We start from the raw sequence: 25,143 nt of genomic DNA, 5'->3' as shown, positions 1-25,143 counted from the left end.
CAAAACGGGTAATAAATCTACCCCTGTTTTGGGATGTAAGAAAAACTCAAGTTTAGTATGTCTTACAGACCTAGGGTTTAGTTTTTCATCAAAATGTGTTTTATTCATGAACTCTAAATATACAGTATGTATAAGGGCTCTACATATGAATCCTGGAATAGTTTCTTACTAGTTTTGACTAGTTATTGTCCCGTCACAAAAATAAATGGTGCAAATAGCACACTTGAGTAAAAAAAGCCTTTGATGCATGCTTTGTATGTGGTTGTAACTACACTGACTGCCCTTGTACTGGTTCATACAGCATGCTGCTTATTAAACCCCGGTTCTCTCTTGCTGCCCCCAGGTTTCAGACAGGGCTCAGTGCCTGGGCTCGGGGTTGATTTTCCAGGGATGCAGACCCTGTCCAGAGCAGTTCATTGGGGTCTTTGCACAGAACAGACCGGAGGTGAGGCATCAGCATTTCATGGATTATTATGGACAAATGCTGCATGTTATTTCCAAGATGTTATACACCAAAAAAATATGTATTATTATTATTATTATTATTATTAGTAATAGTAGTATTAGTAGTAGTTTTATTAGTATTTCCATTGTTTACTACATTTCTTGCTTTTAAATTGGTAAATATGTTTCAAACATATGAAATTATAGATTTTAAGTGTACAGATGTAGAAAGTTCAGCTAGACAAGACTTGGATGTATATCCTAATACTAAGGCATCCCTTAAACATATTATGGTTCATTTACTTAATCTGTTAAAGTACGTTTTGTTGCTAGCTGAAATGTAAACTCATAAAAACAGAAGTCCTCCCATGTTGATAATCCTTGGTTGTTGTTCTTGTTTTGCGTGTTGCAGTGGATTATCTCAGAGTTGGCTTGCTATACCTATTCTATGGTGGTTGTGCCACTTTACGACACTCTAGGACCAGGGGCTATTCGCTATATTATTAACACAGGTAAGAGAAATCCAGGTAAGCTCTTGATGTACCTGTGATTTAAATACTTTACACTTACAATGCAAGCAATATAAGCAGATCATTGACACTGACCAGCCGTGGAACCCAAGATGCTGTAGCTGACGCTGATCAAGGCTGTTACACTGAACGATTACTGTACTACTGTGGATATAATCACATGCTTCTGTAGTGGAGGTAGCGCTTCTCCACCAATATAGCCACATGCAGGTGAACTAAAAGCATACAAAACATAGTACTATACCTATAGAATTGTATTTCTCCCCATTGCTTTGATGGTTCAAAATGGAGCTTCTCTGTTTACTTGTCCTGCCTTACTTTTAGGTAGTATATTACACCTGCACATTTCACCTCACAGAGTGTCACTGGCTGCAAAGCATGTCAGTCATTATGGAAAGCAGCTGATTGGTTAATGACAGGAAAGGAGGGGTTGAAAGAGTAGGAGGAATGATTAAGTGCCAGACCACGAAGGACTTCTGGGTAAACCCTTATAACCCCTTTAAACTGTGATTGCACAAATTGTCGTTAACTGCAGTGGTGCTGTTTTTTCTAGCTGAGATTTCTACAGTTATATGTGACAAGCCCGAGAAGGCCAACGTCCTCTTGGAGAACGTGGAGACGCTGGAAACCCCCGGGTTGAAGACTATCATTTTAATGGACCCGTTTGACCCTGCGCTTGTAGAGAGGGGGGACAGATGTGGGGTTCACATCCAATTCATTAAGGACGTGGAGGTACCCACACTTTGCCAATGCAATATAAGCATGTCCATATGAAGAATGAGAAAGAGCAGATCAAAGAAATAAGCAACAGTCCATATTCATAATATTGCTCTCATAACGTATTTACAAACCCATTCTGTGATTAATTATGCTTCTGATTTTCACCTTGCTGTTAATTTGAGCGCTTGTTAGTGTACTGCACAATGTAATCAGGGTGGACTAACAGTTACTGCGTCACGGTAGATGATTGCAGAATATCTGGGTAGAAAGTCTACATTTTAAATAACGGCTTGGAAGAAAACCTCACATTGAAAGGGTAAATAAATACCTACGGTAGTTTCAAGATTGAAATGTTTGCACTATTAATGAACCATTGTTTGGAGGTGTCTATGAAATGATAGATTTGTGTGTATTACTCATAATAACAGCACTTTATATTTCCATTGTTGTTACTCATCGCCACTTCAGCCTCAGAGATTGAGCTGCCTTTTCTGTAAACGCTGTTTTCCTTTTATTCTGAGAATGTTGTTTTTTTATGTGTACATCCAGGCGCTGGGGAGAGTGCACCATAGAGTTCCTGTGGTACGTACTGTGTGATTACTCTCAGCCTGACTCTTTACAGTTGTCCAAAAGCACAGAGAAGGCAGGAATAAACCATCCCTAATACCAGTAGAGACTGTGTCAGACGTGTGCTCTGTGAGGCATTTGGCCAAACTACTTCAGCTTATTTAAACCTTATGCAATAGTTGGTATTATTGATTATTTCTCATCACAGAGTCTGCAGAACTGCCTGTGTCATCAAGAATGCATCTATCAAAGAAGGAAACAACTTCTAACTTAGTCTCTTGCCTTTGGCTTGTGGCTTGTTAATTTGAGAGCTGGCAAAATGGATAGCTGAGTGATTTCCAGTGCTGTAACTTCTAATGTGTATTTACTGATTGACATTAGGAGAGGCACACCTGACAGATGCTGCCCAGAGAAGCTCCCTGTATTGTGAACAGTGTGAATTACTGAGATTTTTTCATGAAACTGTTGCTGCATGCTGTTTAGTGTAGTCAGCTTCTGAATGCGCAGTGCATTGCAGCTACTGAAGGGCATCCAGGGGGATCATTTTAAAAAACATGAGCAAGAGCTATTTAATCTGCCTGCACTGACTCCCCTGATGATGAGGAATGAGGCAGTGAAACGTGCCATCAGAAACTAGCACACGAGCAGGGTTGCTGTTAAATGGATATACTGCACGTCTAATTGTAATTTCCTTTTTATACAGCCTCCTCAACCAGACGATTTATCCATTGTGTGTTTTACTAGTGGAACAACAGGTGAGCATCATTGTGTATTCATATGATCATCTTATTATATTACCTGTGCAGGGGATGCAAATAAATGCAAATAAATGGAAACCATTATACTTTCCGAAGGGTCACCTAGTGCATGCAAAATGACACTTCCCTGTAAGTATGCATTGTTCAACTAAGCTGAAAATAACTGATAAGACTTGCGTCAGAATAGATTTCCTTTGCGTTCTATGAAGCCCTGAGCTGGAGAAGAAGTTTCTGTCTGTCTTCGGATGGCGGACACGTGTTCTCTGTTTTGCACAGAAAGATAATCCATTAAAAGAAAATAAGTCGATTGAGCCTGTTAGTGTCTCTCGGGTGTCTCTCTCATTCCCATCGCGCGGTTTACAATTCACTGTGCATTCAGTGGTGTTACTCTTCTTCACAGGAGAGTCATTGATAGTGACAGGAACTGGGGCCCTGCAGTACGTCATCCCTCCTTGCCTTTTACATGTGGGTGTGCTGCTGCTGTCCAGCAATCTGCAGACACTGATATATTACAGACTTGCAACACCTAGGGCAGCCTTTACGGTTACATATATCACAAAACACTGCACTGCATTTCACTGTGCACATTTAACAGGAAGCCATGCATCACTCAAGTGGGTGTGAACCAGGCTTTGTGTTTTCCTTCTTAGATTCTTGCTTAATAGAGCTTCTGCTTTTCTGGCGTTTCCTGTTTATCTTTTAGAAAGCTGTTGCGTCTCTTGTTTACACCATGCACTCAGAACATTATCTTGCTTTGCATTTGTGGGCACAGTGGACACACATTCAATTATAGGCCCTTCAGTCCAAATCTCTGTTAGCACAGTCTATTAACAAAAGGACCACACTTTGCTAAGCTATGTGATCTTTCTTTACTGTAAGGTAATGATGTTATTTCTTTCCAGGAAACCCTAAAGGTGTCATGCTGACTCATGGGAACGTAGTAGCCGATTTTTCCGGCTTTCTGAAAGTCACTGAGGTAGGTCCACATGGCTGTACATGTTGAATCAAAATGATTTTGAATGTAATCATTTGGTATTCAGCATGTTAAAACCACTGAAGTTGTATTTAGTGTTAAATGATTGGTTCTTTATGTTCACACATTGATGTGGAGGATTGTAGGTGTTACTGTGAGAATACCTTGGTCTGCAGCTGCACTCTAGAAGTACATTATTTAGCAGACACCTTTATCCAAGACGACTTACAGAGACTAGGGTGTGTGAACTATGCATCAGCTGCAGAGTCACTTACAACTACGTCTCACCCGAAAGACGGAGCACAAGGAGGTTAAGTGACTTGCTCAGGGTCACACAATGAGTCAGTGGTTGAGGTGGGATTTGAACCGGGGACTTTCTGGTTACAAGCCTGTTTCTTTAACCACTCGACCACACATGGGATATTGCCTATGTCTTTAAATGATACTCTTGGAATACTGTACGTCAGTTTGGTGCCCTTCTTTCAAATAATTGTCCGCTTCCTGTAACTTTTCCACGTTCTGCCTCCTACAATGAGTTGCCAGTTTCTCAGCGTAATTGTCCTCCAAGCTCAGTGTTGAGAACAGCAGAGGATGTGAATATCCTGGAAACAAAACTGCTCCGGTCCAAATGACTATTCAAGCTCAAATCAATCCCCCGATGAGTTTATGTACTGGGTCCCCTTGACCTACGAAAAACAAGCAAGTCCTGCTGCTGTCAACAACAGAGGCTTATGAACGCACGTCTGTCTGTATGTGGTCGTCATGGAGAAATTACTTTTACATTTTAAATAATTTATTGGTGTCCAATTCCGCAGTGATTAGTAATTCAGCGTAGCCATTGCCCTGGAAAAACACAGGTAATTACAAAGGATTGTTCAGGTTACGACAGAGGCTGGCAGCTTTACTAAGCGTTATAATCTTTATTAGTGGCTACACAGACCTGCACAGAAGCAAAACTTTTCACTTTTTTTTTTTGTCCACTAATACCGTGTTCTAATACTTGCAGTTCTAGGCATCCTTTGTGTACTTTCTCTCTCTCTCTCTCTCTCTCTCTCTCTCTCTCTCTCTCTCTCTCTCTCTCTCTTTCTTTTCTGCTATTTTCTTTGCGGTAATTTGTTCTGTCAGTATTTCTCTCCTTTTTGTCTCCCATGCCCTCACCCATGATGCAGAAAGTGATCTTTCCCAGACAGGACGATGTGCTTATCTCCTTCCTGCCTCTTGCTCACATGTTTGAGAGACTTATTCAGGTAAGAAAGCCTGTCTAACTAGGCCTCGCTTGGGCCCGCTTGCTTTGTCTTCCAGACTCATTGGTCTCCTATTAGTGAGGATGTGCACATTTCCTACTTGACTTTAGCACACATGTTTGAGAGGATGGTTCAGGTAAGGTGTTTGTGTCAGCGTTTGCTCAACGTAGTGGATGTTTCAGTTTTGCCTTCTACTAGAACAACAAAGCGTGTTTGTAAAGAGTGAACTAAGCAAAATAAAGAGCTTTTAACAACAATTAACCCAATCCATCTGCTGCCATGTTGTGTGTGCAAATGATTTAACATAGAAAGGTTTGCATAACACTGCTAATGAATTCAATGCTGCGCTTAAATGATCTTATTTTGTCTTATTTAATAAGGGATATTCATGGGTGTTTTTTTTAGCGTGGGATTAGATCTTAAACCATGCAGTAAATGTGCTCAATTGTCATTTCAAATTTCCATTGAAATGCAAACGTTCTATATACTCTATAACAAAGCAAACTGGCACTTTCAAATCAGGAGACTTGAGAAAAAATGATAGGATCAATATTTTAATAGCAGCGGACATAAAATAAAATTTAAAATAAAAGTATAGTTTTCTCGCCCCCGTGTGTCAGTGAGCTGCACTGTACTGTACTCTTATGGACTGTACCCCCACCCTCCGCCCTTCCTGTTGTTTATTTTAGCTGGGCTGCTTATTGGTCCATCTTCCTCTGCTCTGCTGGATCTTTGCCATCTTCATTTCCATCAGCAGAATAAAAAACAAGGAAACGCCCTCCCACTGCGTGATCATGGCTAAAACATCTTTGCTCTGCTGCTGCAGAAGCAGCACTTTGCTCTAACCCCTTCCTGCTGTATGTCATTGAAAAGCACTCTCAAAACATGGGACATTGTCCTTCCAGATAGTACTGCTGCTATATATCTACTAAGCCTAACCTCAAACGCGACCTCACCTCACAGTAGCGGGTACGTTTGGGGGAGTGAGGTCGTAATGTGATAGGTGGTTCACTGTTTTGTGGTAGGGTGTTTTTTTTTAGTAATATTCCACAGGGATCAGTACCAGTCAAGGTTAAATCTGAATTGCTTTCCAATGCACATAAAAGACAGCTTGCAGTCTTTGTAACTTTAGGTAGTCTGTGATACTGTACATGCAGCTGTGGCTTCTGGTTAGCAAAAAACAAAACCCTATTCAAACACCCTTGTGGCCATGTCTAATTGCATTTTCTGTAGAGTGAGATTGATAGAGGTGCAGGAAACAGCTTCATCTGACCTGCCCTGATAGTACAGCAAATACAAGGATCTGTGAGTGAGCTGCTTTTGTCACATAGCGCCCTCTAGTGCAGGAAACACTAAAAAGGAAGAATAGGTTTAACCCATTAAGTGCCATTGTCCTCATTTGAGGACAGGCTACTTCGTAATTTTTTCGAGCATTTGTTCAATTGTTCTCTAACTATATTATGATAACTTTGTTAACCACAAAAGTTATGTCTAAAGTTAAAGTATCAAATTACATAAATGCAGCTTGTGTTCTGATTTTTGTAAAGAAAAAATAATTAGGTACTTAATGGGTTAAACCTGTGATGATCTAATCTTGAGGTGATGACAATCCGTATTTATTTTAAGACGTGGTTCATAATGCTCGTTTCACCTCATGCTTTTTTAGTAACAGAGGAGGCCAGACTAGTGAATACATTCTCAACAGTTCATAATGCTTTTTGTTTTTAATTATGTTTTATTTGCATTTACATTTGGACTGGTTTTCAGAAGTTGATTCAATAGCTGTACTGTAGAGACTGTCAGGCAATCACAGCAGTGCATAACAGCTGTACATGTCCGCCCGCATAAGACCCCGTGTGGAAAGAGTTCTAATATAGAGGGTTTTCCATCGCTCAGTTATAAAGCTAACGGATTGCACGCATTCGGTGACACACACGCTTGTGCAGAAGGAAGATATCCATACAAGAACAATAAGGCTGCTGGCCATAATGCTGCTTTCTGTTGTTGTGTTGTACCTAGTCTGTAGTTTACTGCCACGGAGGAAGGATTGGGTTCTTCCAAGGAGATATCAGACTCCTGTCTGAGGACATGAAGGCACTGCGCCCGACAGTCTTCCCTGTGGTACCCAGGCTGCTCAACAGAATGTATGACAAGGTGAGCTGCAGTCTGTCTTTCCATTGGTATTTGTTTCACAATGCTGTCTGCCTCACCCAAGCTACAGCTATCCTGACACAGAATGCATTACAGTACATTAAACACTGAAGTCTGCTGTTTTTCTTTTTTTTTCTTTTAGATCTTTAGCCAGGCAAACAGCCCAGTGAAGCGCTTCCTTCTGGAATTTGCAGCAAAGAGAAAAGCGGCAGAAGTTCGAAGTAACATCATCCGGAATGACAGTCTGTGGGACAGACTCTTCTTCGGCAAAATCCAGGTGCGTGCGGGCCTCCATATTTACTTTTCAGGTGCTTTTTGTGTTGATTTCTCACCACCGACTACCCTTTGAAAAATGCACCATAGTAAAAGCACAGCATAGTGTAAAGTATATTAATAAACATGGTAAACTAGGCTAAACTGTAGTAAATGCACAGTATAACCATGGGGGAAAAGCATGCTAAAAGTGAAAAACCCTAGTAAACTTGTAGAATGTTATTTACTCCGTGTACATCGCATGGATAGTACAAGCAGCTAAATGATTCATCAGATAAACGTATCTGTGACATTTCACGAGTCTTGTGTGGTTTCCGATGTCCCAGATCCTCTCTTTGCAATTAATATGCCTGCAGTTCACTGCAGCCCAGAAATGATGTTATATACACTGTAGATATGAATCTGAAATCTACAGTCCGTTAAGAGTGACACTTGTCTCTGGTGCTTTGTGTGCAACGTCCTGCAGGTTTGAGTTGTATTGTATTGCACCATCTGGATCAGCAGAGTGCTTTTTCTTGCAGGCTAGCCTGGGAGGTCGGGTGCGAATGATCGTCACAGGAGCGGCTCCAGCTTCCCCCGCCGTGCTGGGGTTCCTGCGGGCAGCGCTGGGGTGTCAGGTGATAGATGAGCACACCGAATACAAAGTGGAGGGGTTCACCCTTACACACAGGAGCAGCTTTATTCAACACACTTTCAATGCCTTACTAGCCATTCTAGAACAAAAACAATCCCTCCAGGAAGCCTTTTAATAAATGCATGTCTCAATACAGACAAACATTTCAAAGATGCATCTCTGATAAATGCTCTGGAAACCTTTCATGTATAGAAAAACAATACAAATAATTGGAACTCTATAGCAAATATATTCATTGGAATTTGAATATCTGTTTGCAGTCTACTGTAATGGTGTATCTGTGGTTATAAAACAAAATAATAATTTGCATCATTTTTAATTTTACCAATGCAAACTACTGTATGTGTAAATTGGGATTAAAAAGGATTGGTTCAAATCTCATTATTAGGGTCTTTCTAAGCAAGGTGTAACTTGCCGTTGTCTTTGGCAGGTGTATGAAGGCTATGGTCAAACAGAGTGTACTGCTGGATGCACCTTCACCACCCCCGGAGACTGGACATCAGGTGAGATTTTCAGTACCTTAAAATAAAACCCTTTCTGCGTTTATGTGAGGAGTTTAATGTGTGCAGCACATATAAATAATAGAGGACCCATTCTATCCCCTGTTTGAAGCTGAACTGTATTCACTGTCACATCTTCCAGTCTGACCTCCACGTGACCTCGCCTTACCCACATCCTGTATTCAAAACAGAACTGTCAGTTATTCAGAGCCGTTGCAATAAACAAGTCAGACCAACAGCGTGTGGGATTTGACGCGCAAAACAGCTCCTCCTAGACCTCTGCAGATTATGTATGCAGGCAGGTGATAAACCCTGTCATTTAATATACCATATTGATTGCATTTTTCCGTTTATTAGAGTTTCATGTTGCCAAGTCTAAACTATGCAGATGACTTGCCAGGAATACACACACACACACACACACACACACACACACTATAAATACGTAGTTTCTTTGTATAAGGCTGTTACTTGGAAGACAATGAAACCTTGTACAGCAGGTTAGCTGTCGTTGTTGCTATGCGGACACTATGACTATTAATGGTAATCTGACACGGAATCCTGTTTGTCATTTTTTTTTTTTTTTTTACTGTGAGTACCATATATTACTCCTCATTCACGGTGCCCTTACAAAGTCAGCGTGTAAGTTTACGGATTGCCAAGTATATTGTATATTCTATCGAAGCTTTGTACTCTTTGCAGTTGAATAAAGGTGAATAGGGATCCACAAATTCCACAAAGAACAAAGTTTTTTTTGAACGTGTTGTTTCAGGTCATGTAGGAGCACCGCTGCCCTGCAATCTGATCAAACTGGTGGACGTGGAGGAGATGAACTATTTTGCTTCCAAAGGAGAGGGAGAGGTATGATCAGTTACAGGGGTGGGAGGACACCTGCTTTCCATGGAGTTAGTTTCCATGTGTTAACACAATATGCCATGTTTACAAGACTGGAGATGAAGTACTGTATGTGCATTCAAACTATGAGAACCGCTACATAATGCCACGATACTACACAACATCGATTTGCTACAACCTCGCACAGGATTTGCCTTGGAGTTGCTGATTTTTATTCAAGGTATTTGCTTGTGACCGGGCACATGTACATGTGATATGCCACAGAAGTCAGCAAAAGACTGCCTTTGTTAAACGCCAAGTGCTATTGATACGTAACCAGCCATTAACAATTAACAAAGGTATTTTGTGAAAAATGCATGAGGTATACAGATTTACTGTGGGATGAAGGACTTTATTGAACTTATCAAACTGGTGTGCAAAGCTTATGTCAACGATAAGCAAATGTTCCGTGTATGCAGTCTGCACCCTAGTTTAACTTGGTGGGGGGCGGTTGATCCATTTGAAAAGCTTCACTGCTGTGTTTTTTTCACTGCAGGTCTGTGTGAAGGGACCGAATGTTTTCAAGGGCTACCTCAAAGACCCGGAGAAGACTGCAGAGGCGTTGGATGAGGATGGATGGCTGTACACTGGGGACGTTGGGAAATGGTTACCAGTAAGTCCAGTAATAATATCATTAGTATAGTGAAACACTGCTAGGATGAGGCTGCTGTTGCAGTTCCCATGTGTGCATGTGACTTCAGTATTGTTTCGCTGCCCCTCTGTCTGCACTGAGTAATGGAACATAGGTCTTCATAGGATGGGACAGGACATCCATGCAAACTGATATTGCATCTCAGTGAATCAGTCACGTAACCTACTACTGTGTTGCTGGGAGAACCACACAGGAAAAAAAATCATTTAAAAAATATAATCTAATAAAAATATAAATAGAATCTAATTGGGCCATTTAAGTAAACTTGCATGTTTTTTAAATAATAAATGTCATTGAAGTGTGATTTAGAAATTCTGCATTAACAGAATCTTGCTTTATTGAGTGTGCTGCTGCCCTCCCTTCACTGTTTTTTGTTTTATTACCCCTGCATTCATCTTTTTGTCTTGTTCCTTTACTAGAACGGTACGTTAAGAATAATTGATCGAAAGAATCATATCTTTAAACTGGCCCAGGGGGAGTATATCGCCCCGGAGAAGATTGAAAACATTTACATCCGGAGTGAGCCAGTAGCCCAGGTGTATGTCCACGGGCACAGTTTACAGGTAACCCTGCTGTTAAAACACTCTGCTTTCAGTGCTCTTCCCAGAGCTCAAACCATACTATTCAAATCTAACCATGGGACATTTTATTCAGAGTACTTTGCAGTATCTTTTGCTTTTACTATCTGTTTCCCGTGCTTTACAGTACTTCAGGCAAGGTCAGCCTGTGATTTGCACCCCTCTTTACTTTCACTGTGCTTTACTACACTTTGCTCTGCCTTCACTGTGCTTTACTACACTTTGCTCTGCCTTCACTGTGGTATTCTGGAGTAAAGCAATGCACCTGTAATTGAAAGTAGAAAAACAAGAGTTGAGAAATGTGTGTATGACACATAAAAAGTAATCTGGTTTCAAGACTTATCTTGGACTACCTAATGTTACCTTAGATGAGATAGTCCACCACTTTTCGCAGCCTGTGAAACCAGTTTTCCATTGTAATGATGTGGTTTCCCAACTCTTCAAAGTCTGATGAAACTAAGGCTCTGTTTCAGTGAAAGGTTTCATGTAAAGCCACTGTTTTCGATCACTAATGCAAACTCCACTATTAGGGTGATGGGTTTGTCTAACTGTGAATCAGTGCTTTAAACATTCTGCTCAGGATTGCGTCCCAGAAGCCAGGCTGAAAGTACCATGCCTAGTTTTAAACAAGATGTAACCTGATTCGACCCAAGTTCTCTGTCTTTATAAGCACAGCAAGATAAGAAAAGCAAAACCACTCAACAGTAAATGACTACAGTGCCCCCTTGTGGAAGATCAGAGAAAATGAAACGATTTTAATGACATAGAGTAAGTGACCCTGAACCTCTCTTTCCTGAACAGGACATGTACAGGCACCGGCAATGGGTTTTTGTTTTCAGTAATATTTGACGTTTTCACTGCTCCCTTACCATGAGTTTGTCTTTGTTGAGTAACACTCTTGTCTTTGCAGTCCTGCTTGGTGGGTATTGTTGTACCTGACCCAGAAGTCATGCCACCCTGGGCGAGGAAAAAAGGCTTTAAGGGGCAGTACGGAGAGCTGTGTAAAGATAAGGTGTGTATCCACTGGTTCTCATACTGTGTAAAGAGCTGTATTCACCCATCAGAATAAATTAAAATGCTTCATATATGAATCAGTTGGATGTAGTTTGACCAGTTCTGTTGTTAAGGACTCCTACCATCCACATACTGAACTGTGATAGGGACCATTGTTGGGAGTCAGAAGGGTTTTTGGATGAATTTGAAAAGGGTTTCACTTACAAAAGTGTCCAGTAGATGGCAGCAGATACACAGACTAAAATAAATATATTTTAGAAAAGGGGTCGGAAGCTGTATTTCTGAAGAATTGTGGAATGTATATGTTTACTTTTTTGTGTGAGTAATTGTGCCTTATTTTATTTTTTTAAAACAGGACCTTAAGAAAGCAATAATGGCAGATTTGGTCCGACTGGGAAAGGCAAACGGACTTCATTCATTTGAGCAGGTGAGGCGATGGACACACACACAGGCAGCTCTGCAATTTGCAGTTTGGAATCAGAGTCACAGGTATAGAGCACAGCACACGCTACTTTAAGTGAAGGCAGTTCGGATGAAGCATGTGATCAAGGCCCACACTGTGCTATCAGTAGTAAGAGAGCCGCTCTGATCTTGGAAATGTATGACGTCAAGAACGTGGTATACGTGCCTGACTGCAGGAATGGCATTCTGGTTCAAACCATCTTGAGTCTGCCAGGATACAGGCACAGAGCAGGAATGGCATTCACAGAGACTGACACAGCAACTTTTCAAAGCACTGCCTACTAATCATGTTCTCTACACACAATGTAACACAATGTACTGTCAATGTGGTTTAAAAACACTGAATCTAAACAGTTGCTGTTCCTATCTAACCAAGCCCCTTCTCCTTTCAGGTCAAAGACATCTACATCCACAGTGAAATGTTCTCCATACAAAATGGCCTTTTGACCCCAACGTTAAAGGCGAAGCGACCGGAACTGAGGGATTATTTTAAAGAAAGAATAGAAGAGCTTTATGCCAACATCTCTATGTAAAATATCCATTCAGATGCCCTGTTTCAGAGACTTTTGTAAGTGCTGGTGGTGTCCATTCGGAAGGGGGTAGGATTCTGAAGTATACAGCAAACTCCACAGTCCTGAAACAGTGCTGTTAAAACCAAATCTACAGTTTTTCCAAACTAAAACATTTCACCTGCATTTATTTGTCTTGAAGGTTTTATACGAGCTCAGATTATTCACTGTAACTCCACTCGTCACAATGAATGCGTGTGTTTCTGAAGTTCTGCATGAGCGCCTCCAGGATCTGCGAAGCGACTACTGGCCCAAGTTTCAAATCAATCCTCTTTGTTAGAAGTAAAAAGCAGTACGATTTCTTCTATCACAGCGATGTTATATATTCTGCATTTATTCATATTGGTTCCCTTGAATGCTGCTTTTTGTTTTATAAAAGGTGGGCTAAAGCCGGCCATTTTTATTCTTCTGATTCCGAGTATCTTAGGAACCACGAGTTCTGTTTGATTTTAGAAACTGGAGATAATAGATTCGAAAAAAATGCAGTGTGTAGTGAGAAAAAGATTGTAAATGTTTAAGTATCTGAGTAGTTATAAAAAACGGGTAGACCTTCTTATTAAAACACAGCACCCAGTGAGGGGAATGGAGGCCAGTTATGTATAATAAAACACAAGTTCTTAAATAAAAAAAAATAAAACAAATATGACACTAATTTCTTCTTCCCATCTTTTCCAAAGATTGTATTATCTGTGTGGAATACAGTGCGGGTGGTGGCAGTCACATGTGCAAAGGAAAGCCAATTACATACTGGTTTCTGAGGGCAAACTTTGAGAAAGTTTACTGAAGTATATTGACTCATAAGAACATACGTTTGGGAAGAGCAAGTGGGTCATTTGACCCACGAAGGCTCCTCCTATCTTAGCACACGACAACTGAGATCATTTGATAGGAATCTAGTCTTTTTTACCTTGCACTACATTTTTTTTTACTATAGATACTTTTTTTTTTTTTTTTTTAAACTGGAACGGGGCTCGCAGTCATTTCACATCCGTATATATTTGAATCAAACCATTCAGAATTCACTTATTTGAATTTCACACTGTTACAAACCACTCCAAATACACTGAGAACCCTGCAGAAAGCAGCCACAAGACCACAGCGTGATGACATTGCTGGCATGTGACATGCACACAGTGAACCTCTGTATTCACAAGGTTAAGTTTGCATGTTGTGTGTAATTTGATTCAGCTTTTACACGTCAATAAACTGGCATTCCTCGGATAACCCTCTATTCCTGCTCCTCTTGTATGCAGCTTGTTTTTTTCATTCAGAGTAAAGACTGACAGGCTGAAGGGAACATGTGCTTACACAAGACTGTGTGATCACATGAACACAGGCAAAGGGGTTGTACTTATTGTTTCTCAGGGCTAAGACAATTTTCTGAATTTCTGAACTTTTGCTCCCAGCTAAAATGGGAATAATGCGTTTGAATCATGCTGTTTCTATGTTGTCACCTGTTTGCACAGAGTAATAGAGATTTACAGACATTCAAAAAGACACTTTTGTTGAACTTTCATCTTCCAGGCTGAAATCAATGAACTTCTAGCTGGGAAAATATAAATTCATGCGATAGAGAGCAAATGTGAAGCAGTTTTTATGTTGACGCAATTCTTCACTGATAAATAAAAATAAAAACAGGTGCCTTGTTTATTTCATGTATTTAACTGGTTTTTCACAGCTAAAAATGAATTGGATTAGGGGAAGATGAAATCAACTAATACAGTATCCATGTTGTTCTATATATTGTTTTATAATAAGAGTATTGAATATTAATACAATCTAATGGCATGTTACAGCATCACTGTGTGTTTAGAGTGAATCCTCCCTAAGAAGTATCTTTAGATTTCTTTTTAAATGTTATGGTTGATTGTTTGAAGCTTTGAATGGAAATCTCAATATATATATATATATATATATATATATATATATATATATATGGCTGATCATATTCTATTCTGACTCTGAAATGACCCGATGCATACATTCACATTACATTAGCTTTATGCATACTGTACATAATAATAAAAAAAATAATAAATACATAAATAAAAGGATGTAAAGGTATCTATGATGTATCTGTGCTTGTAAATTGTAAATGAAAGCACATGCATGATTGTACAGACAGTACTACTGTAACGTGAATGTACACTAAAGAGACTGAGGAGCAGTATTTTTGCATGAAAAAAAACAAAGAAAAACAACCAACCCTTTCAACAACAACAAGTTCTCCCAGAACAAAATCCTCTACTGGGAGTACAAAGAATGAAATGCACTGGAAACCCATACTGTTGAATGTATTCTGAAACAAAGCATGCAGCAAAAGGTCTTCAAACATGTGTATATATTATATGTATAGATAGACAATATATAATAATAATAAAAGCTTTATTAACATAGGGGATTTTTTAAAATAGTTTTATTAACGCTCCTGCATGTAAAACAAATAAAAGAAATTATTATTATAGGCTCCATGGTATTAGTCTTGTTTTCTTTACATATTTCTGTCAGATTTGCACTAGTCTTGTGCTGGGAGAAACTTAACCATGAAGTTAGAGTACTTCACTGAGTTTCTTAAAAGTTATGCTTGAAAAGTACTCAGAGGCAAAACTGAACTGTGTTCATGTTTGCTATACTGGACATATCAAAAATAATTTATAGACAACATTATACCAAACTTATATCATAAAAGGTTTAATCGAATGTTTGAAATAGATTTAAAAACACACGTAGAACAGTGTTTCTCTCCTTTGTGTTGTACAGGAAACTGCACTGTGCTCCTTGTCTGATTGGCTTGCCTCCTTGATCATTTTTACCTGAGCTTCATTGGCAGAACATGTGATTCATTAGGGGAAGCTTTTGGCTGGTTAATGACAGGAAAGGCCTTGAAAGGATTTTTATTCACCTGGTGAAGTGAAGAATGTGCAGGACTACATGAAAGCAATACTTTCAGAAATATATTGAACTTAGTAGCAGGTATATATTTTACATTGGTGGGTTAGTATGATTTTTAATACTGTACAATTGATAGTTTCAGAGCACAAAACTGTATTGACTTAAACCAAAAATGGGGTGGTTTAAACAGGTGTTTGCCTTGACAAATTGAAAGTTGAACTAGACCAGCAGTGTCCAATCACGGTCCTAGAGGGCCATACCACGCCAGGTTTAACAGGTGAAGTTAAATAACTACTTCAGGGTCTGGATGGAGGTTTAATTGGTTCAATTTAGAAGGAGTGGAAGGGCAAACTTTGGACACCCCTGAACTAAACGGTGACAAGGAGGGCGGTGAAAAGGGGTAAAAGAGTCTTAAGTTAAAGGATAATAAAACCTTAGGTGCTACACCTTCAAACAAGCAACTGCAGTTGTGCTGGAATTTACACAGAAAACAGGCCCCAATAGAACAAAACCTGTAATTAAGAAAACAAGGCAGTGTAGTTTATGCTCTTCATTCAGGTGAGAACCCAATACAACAATACTCTATGTATCCCAGTTATAAACTTTGTTCGAGTTTCGTTTTATAAATATATGTTATTAATATGTGTGATATTAGGAAGCTATCACACCCCACTCCCTCATTTTGGCTGAAATTATTGTATTTGTCTATATTTTTCCTACAGGTATCTACTGTACCATATTTTAATGTGTAGGGCATACAGTAGGCCTACTTTGGCAACAATTTTACTCTATATATACTAATTTATGGATAGGTTTACACTGCCTAAAAAAGAACCGGCGTACTGCACACACACACAGAGCACTCAGTGAGCACCTGCCTTCTTACACACCTGTGCACGCATCTCTCCTGACGATCCTTAATGAAATGCACGTGCTGCCGCGGAGCACGAGAGCGACGAGGTTTTTAACGGACAGAAGAAGACTGGCCGTGTTGTGAGTACTTTCATGTTTGCTGTCCGAAAAATATTTATTGAGGAAACGGACTTTAAAAATGTAAGCGTAGCCTTCCCGATATATTATACTGTTATAACGTTTTAACAACAATTGCAAATTTAAGAGCTTTGCGAAAAGAAAATGTACACTGAATAAAGTCTGTTGAAAACGTTTTTACTCGTCGATTACAATATACTTTTTTTTCTTGCTCATTGAGATACACATCGTGTATTTCATGGAAGTATAGAATTATTTATTTATTTGGTATTTTCAAACGAAATCAACTTTTGGGAGACAAACATTTTTACATGCCTAAACTGTATTAAACACTTTTTGTTATGAATGGACTTGATACTGTATATTGCGCTCTTTTTTCAATGTCCTGTTTTTTAGACAGAAAACTATAGGACAATGTGACACTGACAGACAACAAAAATCCCGCTAATTCACCTATCCTTTATCTCGGGAAGGTAAGGCAAAAATAAAGGCTGAAAGTAGTAGCCTAGTATTCTAGCAGAAATGTTACTACACTTGGCATTAATGCGTTTATGAATCCAAAAGTATACATATATATTACACTGAGAATTTCACTATGCTCTGAAGGCATCTACAGTAATGTAAGATATGTTTTTTTCTCCTCAGTAGGCCTACCCGATTGACTGAAGCAATTCATGAGGCTAATTATAAAATATATACATGTAATTGGAAATGGTTCTGTATATTAAATGGTTGGTTAAGATTTTTATTATTATTATTATTATTATTATTATTATTATTATTATTATTATTACAGGCAGCAATGGAACATTTTAAAGCTATGAAAATGTATTCCAAGAGAAGAATCAAAGCACCATGTCACTCCCCTTTGCTTGGAAGAACAAACTTATTGGGGAAAAGGCAGCTATCTACACCTACAGTTGAAGGAACAAGTACTGTATCACTGCATTTACTTGTAGACATGTGTAGGTTTTATTAGTGTATTCTTTGGCATTGATTGAAGTGTGTGTGTGTATATATATATATATATATATATATATATATATATATATATATATATATATATATATTATATACATATATATACACACACACACGATCGCTGGAACTAGGAACTAATTTATCTGAATGTATCCAATACAAATTTAGTTCATAGTGTAGAATAATTGGTATGAAAATCTATGTAATATGATATGTTACTGATTTAAAACTTGATATTTGATAATGTTTACAATATTTGTTTCTGAACGTTGCATATTTTCGTCTTGTTAAAATATCTGTTGATTTTAATATGCGTTGGCAGTGATGAAGCTGGTTGGAGTGAAATGCTAAAGTATTTGTTATAGCTTCAGCAATTGAATCATTTAATTATTTTCCACCTTTTCACAGGACCCAAGAAGAAATACAAAGCGAGCCTCCCAAAACCCGACCAGAGTTCCCATCTTCCACCAATCAGCGAGTCTCCTGCATCTGGACAGGAGTGAGTGTTGCAGTTAATAGAATTCCTTAATAAAATAACTTTTCATGTGTGTTGACTGTTTAAGAATACCAATCTGTTGCACTTTTTTCAGGTTGTTCATCCAACCTGGAAAACCCAGAAGAATGTCAAGACTTTCACAGCACAAAGTATGTTGTTGTTGTTGTTGTTGTTGTTGTTGTTGTTAGCTTAATTTCTTTACACCTATCCATGCAGAACCTTAGTGTACTTCATGCAGCAGTATGTAGCAGTGATGGCCATTCTTGCGGAACAGGTGTAATTTGCCCTTTAAAAGCAGAATTGTTGAACTGATAATTAGTTGTAAAGTTTTAAAAATATTTCACTTTTTTCTCAGAGCTACATTCTGCATTTTACAATTAACGTTTACTTATACTGGACGTGCTGTAGATAATTGCTGTTTAAGAAGGTGCCCATGCTGTCTGGCATTTAACAAGGATCAAAAAACATGTCTGACAATCTTTTAGCTTGCATAATAGCTGCATTCATCGTGACATTGACTTCCAAATATTAAATAAAATTGATATGGTAGTAATATGGCAAAAATAACTCGCATAACATAACAATGGTAAGACCTTACATACTGCATAGCCAAGCCAAGTAAAACTACCTTTGCATGTTTTTAGGAGTCCACCTATAACAGTTGTGTGAGTGGGTCTACATACAGTGAAAATACTTCTGGTAAGTATATAGCTACAGTAAATTGCTCTAGTAAATAAGAGCTCCAGAATCTGGCATTTGTATGAAACATCAGTTTTGATGTAAATCTGCAGAATATAATTGTACTGCTTTGTTATATATTGCAAAGGATTTATTCACAGTATTTAAGGTAATGGGATTAAGAAGCCGGCGTACAGTGTTGAAATAATGGTAATGGATTTTTCTGATGACAGAAATGATTCTGCCGTCTGGCGTTTCAACCTTTTTACTGGCCTGCATGGATTCAGATACAGCGGCTGTCTCTTCCCCTTCAAGTTCTTCAGCTTGCAGCCTTTCTTCCCCAGAAGTGTTTCGTGAGGCTGACGGCTTAGGTAAGTTTTATTGAAACGATATACTAGACTGTATTGCAGCATTGGGGAAATTAGCAGCTGTACTGATTTTATATCATGTCCCCAAAGTGCCTGTGCCTCTAAATTAAAATGGCCCCCCAACAATATTAGACCAAGTCTAATGGAAAACCTTGTTGTGATTTGAGATTTTCTTTGAATTCAATAAACATTGACTATTTTTGTTGTTAGATGAAACAGAAACATTTTCTGTGAAAGGTGATGCATTGTGCTGGTTACACTGCAAAAATTCAACTCTTCTGGACACCAGTAATGCAGTAGGCATAAACACAAGACGGTCTCCAAACCTTTCTGGTATTCAAGGTAATGTGAACTACAGTAGGCTTAGGAATGTTTTCTTCAGGTAACATTATAATATTTGTATGTGGTATACATTTGAAAAAAAGTAATTGTACCTTATTTTATAAAAATGAAATAGTGGGATTATGTTTTAAATTAAACTTCTACCTGGATGGTGAAATTAAGGTATCAAAAAATAATTAACTTAAATATTTATAATACTGGCTAATACCTTGCATTTTTTTTCCCACTCTCCAGCATTTTCACCAAACAAGGATAAAAAAGTCTCTGAAGACAGGTAAAGTTAATTTGCTCAATTCTTCTGTACCATTTAAAAAAAATCCCATAATGAGGTTATTTTACAGTGCATACACTTAAATCATTTCTACAGGTAATCTATCACTGTTCAAAAACAGGTAAGGTAAGTACAGGTGTTTCACTGTATTGTGTGAAGGTCCTAACTACAGGACAACACTATTTGCCACACCTGCTCCTATCGCTATCATCCAAGGATATGCCTCTTTTTAAACTTGCTCACATTGCCTGCATTTTCAATGACTGAAAACAATCTTTCAAATACTGTGCACCACCTTTATACAGGTGTGTGGTTTCATGGATTCACCCACTTTACTGCAAATTTTATACCAGATGTGGCATTCTAAATCTATGCTATCTAGTATACAAATTTATTTTGACCAATTTAATTTGTCAAGTTGGTTCAAGAGACTTCTATTTTACTAGCATTTAAAATCATATCTACTATATATGTATGTACTTATAATTTATTCAACTGTATCAGATTTGACACTTTAATATCTTCTTTTTCATAAGTGTTGTACAAAATAAAATACAAACTGACGGTGTATCGGCTCATTCTTCAACAAGCGCCTCAGGTATTTCTGTTTTTTTATGCTGTATTCTTGAATCTCCAGTATAGTATGTGATATGTTTTAAGCAAATATAAACACCAGTATTGCAGAATTTAGCTATACAGTGCAAACACAATAACTTTGAATTAAAACAAATACTCGGTGTGTGTCTCTCCTAGATATTTAGTGTTTTACACAAAAAGGTACTAAAATATGATTTGCATTACTTTAATTACAATTGACCAATTCATTTCAGGAAAGTACATATTGAAAATACTTTCATCTGGAGAGAGAACTCCAAAGTCCCGAATATGCCCTGAACCTTCCACACCATTTAAAAAGCCAATTCCAAGACAGGTAAAAGGGATACTTCAACAGTGTTTTAATTGATATCACACTTTTTGTGTTTCATTTCTCTCCTTAGGATGCTGAACTTTTGCTTCAATTTAAGACCTTGCTGTTAAATCATGTTTAGTATTGGGGTGATTAGAAAAATATTAGATTTTTGTCATTGTAAGTCAACTATAATGTGTGTTCCAGTGGTCTTGACTCGGCACAATGAATCAAAAACTTGATTTAATTTTAACTTTGTTCTGCCAAAGAGTTTGAACCTAATAGTCTTATGTAGTATACAATGTTTCTACATTTAAAGGAAGACCTGTTTTGTGGCCCAGTGAGCCAAAAGGCATGTCATTAGATCTGTAAGATATAGAACATGTGTATTATATCTGATGTCCATGAATTTGGAGAAAATTAATAAATGAACAGTATTTAATGCAATGCATTCTTCGCATCACAGCCAGTGTGAATAGTTCATATCTAAACTACATGTTTTTTTGTTTTCATGACACAGTGTGTTGCACCACTTGTCTCAGAGCCCAGTGTGAATAGGCCTTTACTTAAAGGCCACATATACCATTGGTACATTTTGTCGAATTGTGTGACAAATTTTGTTAATTAATAAAATTATACCAAATAGCATAGCTGTTGCTAGCAGTTCTTTAATTTGGATTAATTTATTTATTATTGGCATGATCAGGTCTGCTGCCAAGTACTTTACAAAAAACCTGCACAAGTTTGTTTTTTAGTTTCTGGTTTCACCTGAAAACCTGTGCATTGTGCAGCAATACTTCTGTGGTAGTAGCAGAAACATACTAAAGATTTTAAATTATACTAATATAAATTGGGTCAAATTGAAATCCGAAAATGTGCAGCAATACTAAAGTGGGGGACTATCATTCTCGAGAGATTTAATAACTGTTTCAATGCTTTTATATAAAAATAAATCGCAGTTTTGCTAAAACCGCCAAAAAATTGACAACCCGTTTAGAGTCACTGGAAACCCCGCCAAATTCATCTCTCGGTCTCCCTCTATTTCAAATGTCCAAGCCTGCTATTGGATCATCCTGTCGGCACCTGCCGCTAATTGGAAGGGGTCGCTTGATGCGTATTAAAAAAAAAAAAAAAAAAAAAAAAAAAAAAATCAATGTGGACGGTTAAATTCTTGTTTTATAACTACGAGCGTTGATGGAACATCGTGTGTGCTTGGGTGAGTTAAGCATTTAACAATGAATAAACAATAATGTACACTACGAAGTGTACTGAGCAGGTAGGTTTTATTAGGTTCCAATGAAACGCGCATATTTACAGTAGCAAATAGAATACTACTAACTCGGTCCCCGAGTACCATTTGCAGATCCAGTAATAAATAATAAAGCAAGCACTAGTATCTGACGGCATTGTTTTAAAAAATAAATAAACATTTATTAAACCCTATGGAAAGTAGAAATGTGCCGCCTTTAGTCAGCGGGTAATCATCATATCCGCTTTGTGGTGGTGTAGCATGTGCAGTATAATGTAATTGCATATATGCCAACAGTCCCTATATGGTGTTGGAAGTCCCAATTTCCTAACAAATGTCCCGGGTCCCGATGCACAGGAAGAAAGTCCTGATATTTACCCATATAAAAAAATACATTTATTCTGCACAGTAGTTCGTGAAAACCACACGCTGTGCTCTTCGTGCAGCTGATACATCTGCTGATCACTAACTTAAACAAAGGTAAGAACGCTTCATTATGTCTCTTTTTACTGTCATGATGGTCGTGTGGGGATACTATATGAGGATATGTGATCAGCGTCCCGCTGAAGCTTCCAAATGTTGGCAAGTATGTCATTGCATATTGTAAGTACAGTATAATATAATTATTACTGTAGGTTTGTGTTGCAATCTGTAAATTTGCTGTTTTTGTTTTGATTCGCTTGAAATACCATTTCAATGTTTTTTTTTTAATACTGAATCTAGTTACATTGCAGTATAAACTGTGTGCATGTTGTTGAAAATGTAATGTTTGAAACGCATGTGATTTAGTGTTTTTTTTTTTTCTGGTCCAGCATTGTAATGTAGTGGAAGTTTTATAAAACCTTCAATTATTTATCTGTCAGGGTTAAGCTGTGACTGGAGGGGTCGGATAAACGAGTGTTGACTAGCTCAGACAACGCTGTATACAGTTGGCACTCAGATATACGACGCTCAGATACGCCAGTCGCGTTTTACTGGCCTTGTATTAAGAAATAAATCCATTAACATTATTTGTATGTAATCAGTGCCAAATCAGCCTGTATGCAGTTACACAGCGCTTCCGTCAGTTTCACCTGACGAAAATGCGAACGAGACAAGCTACGGTAATTAAAACCTGTAATCATTAAGAGTTTTAGATACGGTGATGCATTTTTAAAAAAAATCTGTGTTCTTTAGTTGCTTTTGTGCATTTTCATTTGCAAGTGAACTGTGACATTAGGCCCTTATCGAGCACTATGTTCTGAAATTTTGAATACTGACTTTGCATACTGGTCTTTTGCTAAATTGCATTTCATTTTACACAGTTCAAGTAAGTAATCCGCTATGAGTCACACACGTTTAACTGTCACTAAAGTCAACGTTTTATGGGGTCGGATATGAGTGCTGACTGTAGTAGTACCAACTTGGTGGATCCTTATGTGGGTAATTATTTAAGGGAGCAGTTTGTTAATGGCATAATACCAGTGCACAGATGATTATTTGTGCAATTCACATATTTGTAAAGCATACTGTATTTCTATTTAACCCAGGTAAAAACAACTTCAGTTGTGAAGTGCCGGAAAGTGGTTAGTTTTGCAGTCCCCCTTGAGACTCCTATTCTACAAACCTGTGAATCGGCGGCTGTCAAAGAAAACATGGAAAGCGCTGTGAAATCTCCCAGAAAAATTGCTCCTTCTAGTGCTCCAAAGACATCGGCGGAAGACGGCCAAAGAATCCTTCACAGTGATAGAAGGAAGACACGTAAGAGGCCCTCAAAATCAAAAGGCACAACTCCAAAGTCCGAGGGAGTATCTAGGATCCCCCAAACTGTTGGAAATAATACCCCTTCTCTGGGTAGCAAAGCAACGATTTGCCCCAAGAAAACAACTAGTAAAGATACAACTGCTGGCAGATCCAAGAGGATGAAGAAAGAGCCTGGTGCACCCCAAACTGATGGGAAGAAAGCTACTTCTGTGGGCAGTGAAACCAGCATTCACCCAAAGAGAACAACTGCAAGAATTCCTCCTGTTGGCCGACACCCCCTGATAACACAGTTTTGCCATCCTAATAAGACGGATGTAAATTATAATGTAAAGTAACCCTTTTTTATCATTTAAATTGCATCATTTAAAGTACTTTTATTGTTAGTATTCTAAATTAACTGCCCTGACTGATGGATAAATGTGTATCTCATTTAATTCCCAATACTAGGGTATACCCTATGAGAAGCAGGAGGATGGGAAATGGGTGGCCACTATGCCTCAATTCTATATGAAGGTATGGAATTATCATCTTCATTTATCACACTTTAATTGTTCTTGTGGTTGATGTTATATTTTACAAACTGTAAAATTGTTAACGGTTAATCCATCACTAGTGTGAATTTTTATTCTGGATTTTAAAAAAAAACAGCAGGGGGCAGTATTCTCAACTAATAATGTCAATCTGAAATTGTTAAAGCTGTACAGAAAAAGGCAGATCAATGTGTTTGAGTAGCATTTATTCTGTTAGAGAAGTGCTGCATGAACTGAGCCAACTTTTCTTTGTATGTTCATTATTATAATCTATGAAAATTCACTGTTTAATATTTTTTTTTTTTTTTTAAAAACTTCCATGGGAGTTTTTTTCCTCGTATTATGATGATCTTTATTAGTGTTTTATAGTTTTGTGATTAGAATTGGGATTGGAATCCTATTGCTGAATCACCATTCCCGATTCTCTTCATTATAATGCAAAAGACTCATTTGACTTGCACACTAGATACATTGATTAACAGTAAATATTTCAGTGCTGATTTGAAATAGTTACTACAGCATAAACTTTAGAAGTTTGAGTTTACCAGGGGGCAGATATGTATTCATTGGAAACATAATGAACATTAAAAAAAAAGAATGCTGTAGTGCTAACATAACTGAAAATCTACATTTCTATCCCTAAGGTGCCTTTTTTTGAGGAAGCTGTTCAAGTCTGCTTTCTTACAACACACTATTCAGACCTTCTGGCGGCACAAAGTGAAGCCTGCACACT

The 25,143-nt window shown here is 38.1% G+C and overlaps 2 protein-coding genes across 14 annotated transcripts in view; both read left to right on the top strand.

Annotated features, from left to right (window-relative positions):
* LOC117413334 (long-chain-fatty-acid--CoA ligase 6-like) overlaps positions 1 to 15,430 on the top strand; it is a 28,145-nt gene extending 12,715 nt beyond the window's left edge. For 3 of the 4 annotated variants that reach the window (XM_058997035.1, XM_034022379.3, XM_058997036.1), the window contains exons 5-21: positions 344 to 445; positions 857 to 956; positions 1,528 to 1,706; positions 2,244 to 2,276; positions 2,965 to 3,016; positions 3,922 to 3,995; positions 5,162 to 5,239; positions 7,256 to 7,390; positions 7,530 to 7,664; positions 8,182 to 8,277; positions 8,725 to 8,797; positions 9,567 to 9,655; positions 10,185 to 10,301; positions 10,760 to 10,903; positions 11,829 to 11,930; positions 12,288 to 12,359; positions 12,787 to 15,430. In XM_058997035.1, the coding sequence (XP_058853018.1) occupies positions 344 to 445; positions 857 to 956; positions 1,528 to 1,706; positions 2,244 to 2,276; positions 2,965 to 3,016; positions 3,922 to 3,995; positions 5,162 to 5,239; positions 7,256 to 7,390; positions 7,530 to 7,664; positions 8,182 to 8,277; positions 8,725 to 8,797; positions 9,567 to 9,655; positions 10,185 to 10,301; positions 10,760 to 10,903; positions 11,829 to 11,930; positions 12,288 to 12,359; positions 12,787 to 12,927 (1,722 nt within the window). In that variant the 3' untranslated portion in view covers positions 12,928 to 15,430. Of the gene's footprint in view, positions 1 to 343; positions 446 to 856; positions 957 to 1,527; positions 1,707 to 2,243; positions 2,277 to 2,964; positions 3,017 to 3,921; positions 3,996 to 5,161; positions 5,240 to 5,294; positions 5,373 to 7,255; positions 7,391 to 7,529; positions 7,665 to 8,181; positions 8,278 to 8,724; positions 8,798 to 9,566; positions 9,656 to 10,184; positions 10,302 to 10,759; positions 10,904 to 11,828; positions 11,931 to 12,287; positions 12,360 to 12,786 lie in introns of all 4 variants that reach the window. The other variant, XM_058997037.1, reaches the window with a different exon arrangement.
* A 400-nt stretch (positions 15,431 to 15,830) lies between these two features.
* LOC131699659 (uncharacterized) overlaps positions 15,831 to 25,143 on the top strand; it is a 10,183-nt gene continuing 870 nt past the window's right edge. Inside the window, exons 1-15 of one of the 10 annotated variants that reach the window (XM_058997027.1) lie at positions 16,176 to 16,413; positions 16,668 to 16,848; positions 17,242 to 17,318; positions 17,642 to 17,777; positions 18,235 to 18,325; positions 18,417 to 18,471; positions 18,967 to 19,021; positions 19,234 to 19,371; positions 19,579 to 19,710; positions 19,945 to 19,984; positions 20,518 to 20,579; positions 20,812 to 20,912; positions 23,667 to 24,206; positions 24,328 to 24,393; positions 25,055 to 25,143. The exon at positions 25,055 to 25,143 is cut by the window's right edge and continues 870 nt beyond it. In XM_058997027.1, the coding sequence (XP_058853010.1) occupies positions 17,648 to 17,777; positions 18,235 to 18,325; positions 18,417 to 18,471; positions 18,967 to 19,021; positions 19,234 to 19,371; positions 19,579 to 19,710; positions 19,945 to 19,984; positions 20,518 to 20,579; positions 20,812 to 20,912; positions 23,667 to 24,206; positions 24,328 to 24,393; positions 25,055 to 25,143 (1,499 nt within the window). In that variant the 5' untranslated portion in view covers positions 16,176 to 16,413; positions 16,668 to 16,848; positions 17,242 to 17,318; positions 17,642 to 17,647. Of the gene's footprint in view, positions 15,937 to 16,173; positions 16,414 to 16,577; positions 16,909 to 17,241; positions 17,319 to 17,641; positions 17,778 to 18,234; positions 18,326 to 18,416; positions 18,472 to 18,966; positions 19,022 to 19,233; positions 19,372 to 19,578; positions 19,711 to 19,944; positions 19,985 to 20,517; positions 20,580 to 20,811; positions 20,913 to 23,666; positions 24,207 to 24,327; positions 24,394 to 25,054 lie in introns of those variants that run through there. The other 9 variants (XM_058997029.1, XM_058997026.1, XM_058997034.1 and 6 more) reach the window with 9 other exon arrangements.

The sequence above is a fragment of the Acipenser ruthenus genome, chromosome 23 (assembly GCF_902713425.1).
Source record: "Acipenser ruthenus chromosome 23, fAciRut3.2 maternal haplotype, whole genome shotgun sequence".
In the NCBI taxonomy this organism is placed as follows: Eukaryota; Metazoa; Chordata; class Actinopteri; order Acipenseriformes; family Acipenseridae; genus Acipenser; species Acipenser ruthenus.
The sequence above is the reverse complement of the archived record's forward strand: the minus strand, read 5'-3'. Positions and strand labels throughout refer to the sequence as shown.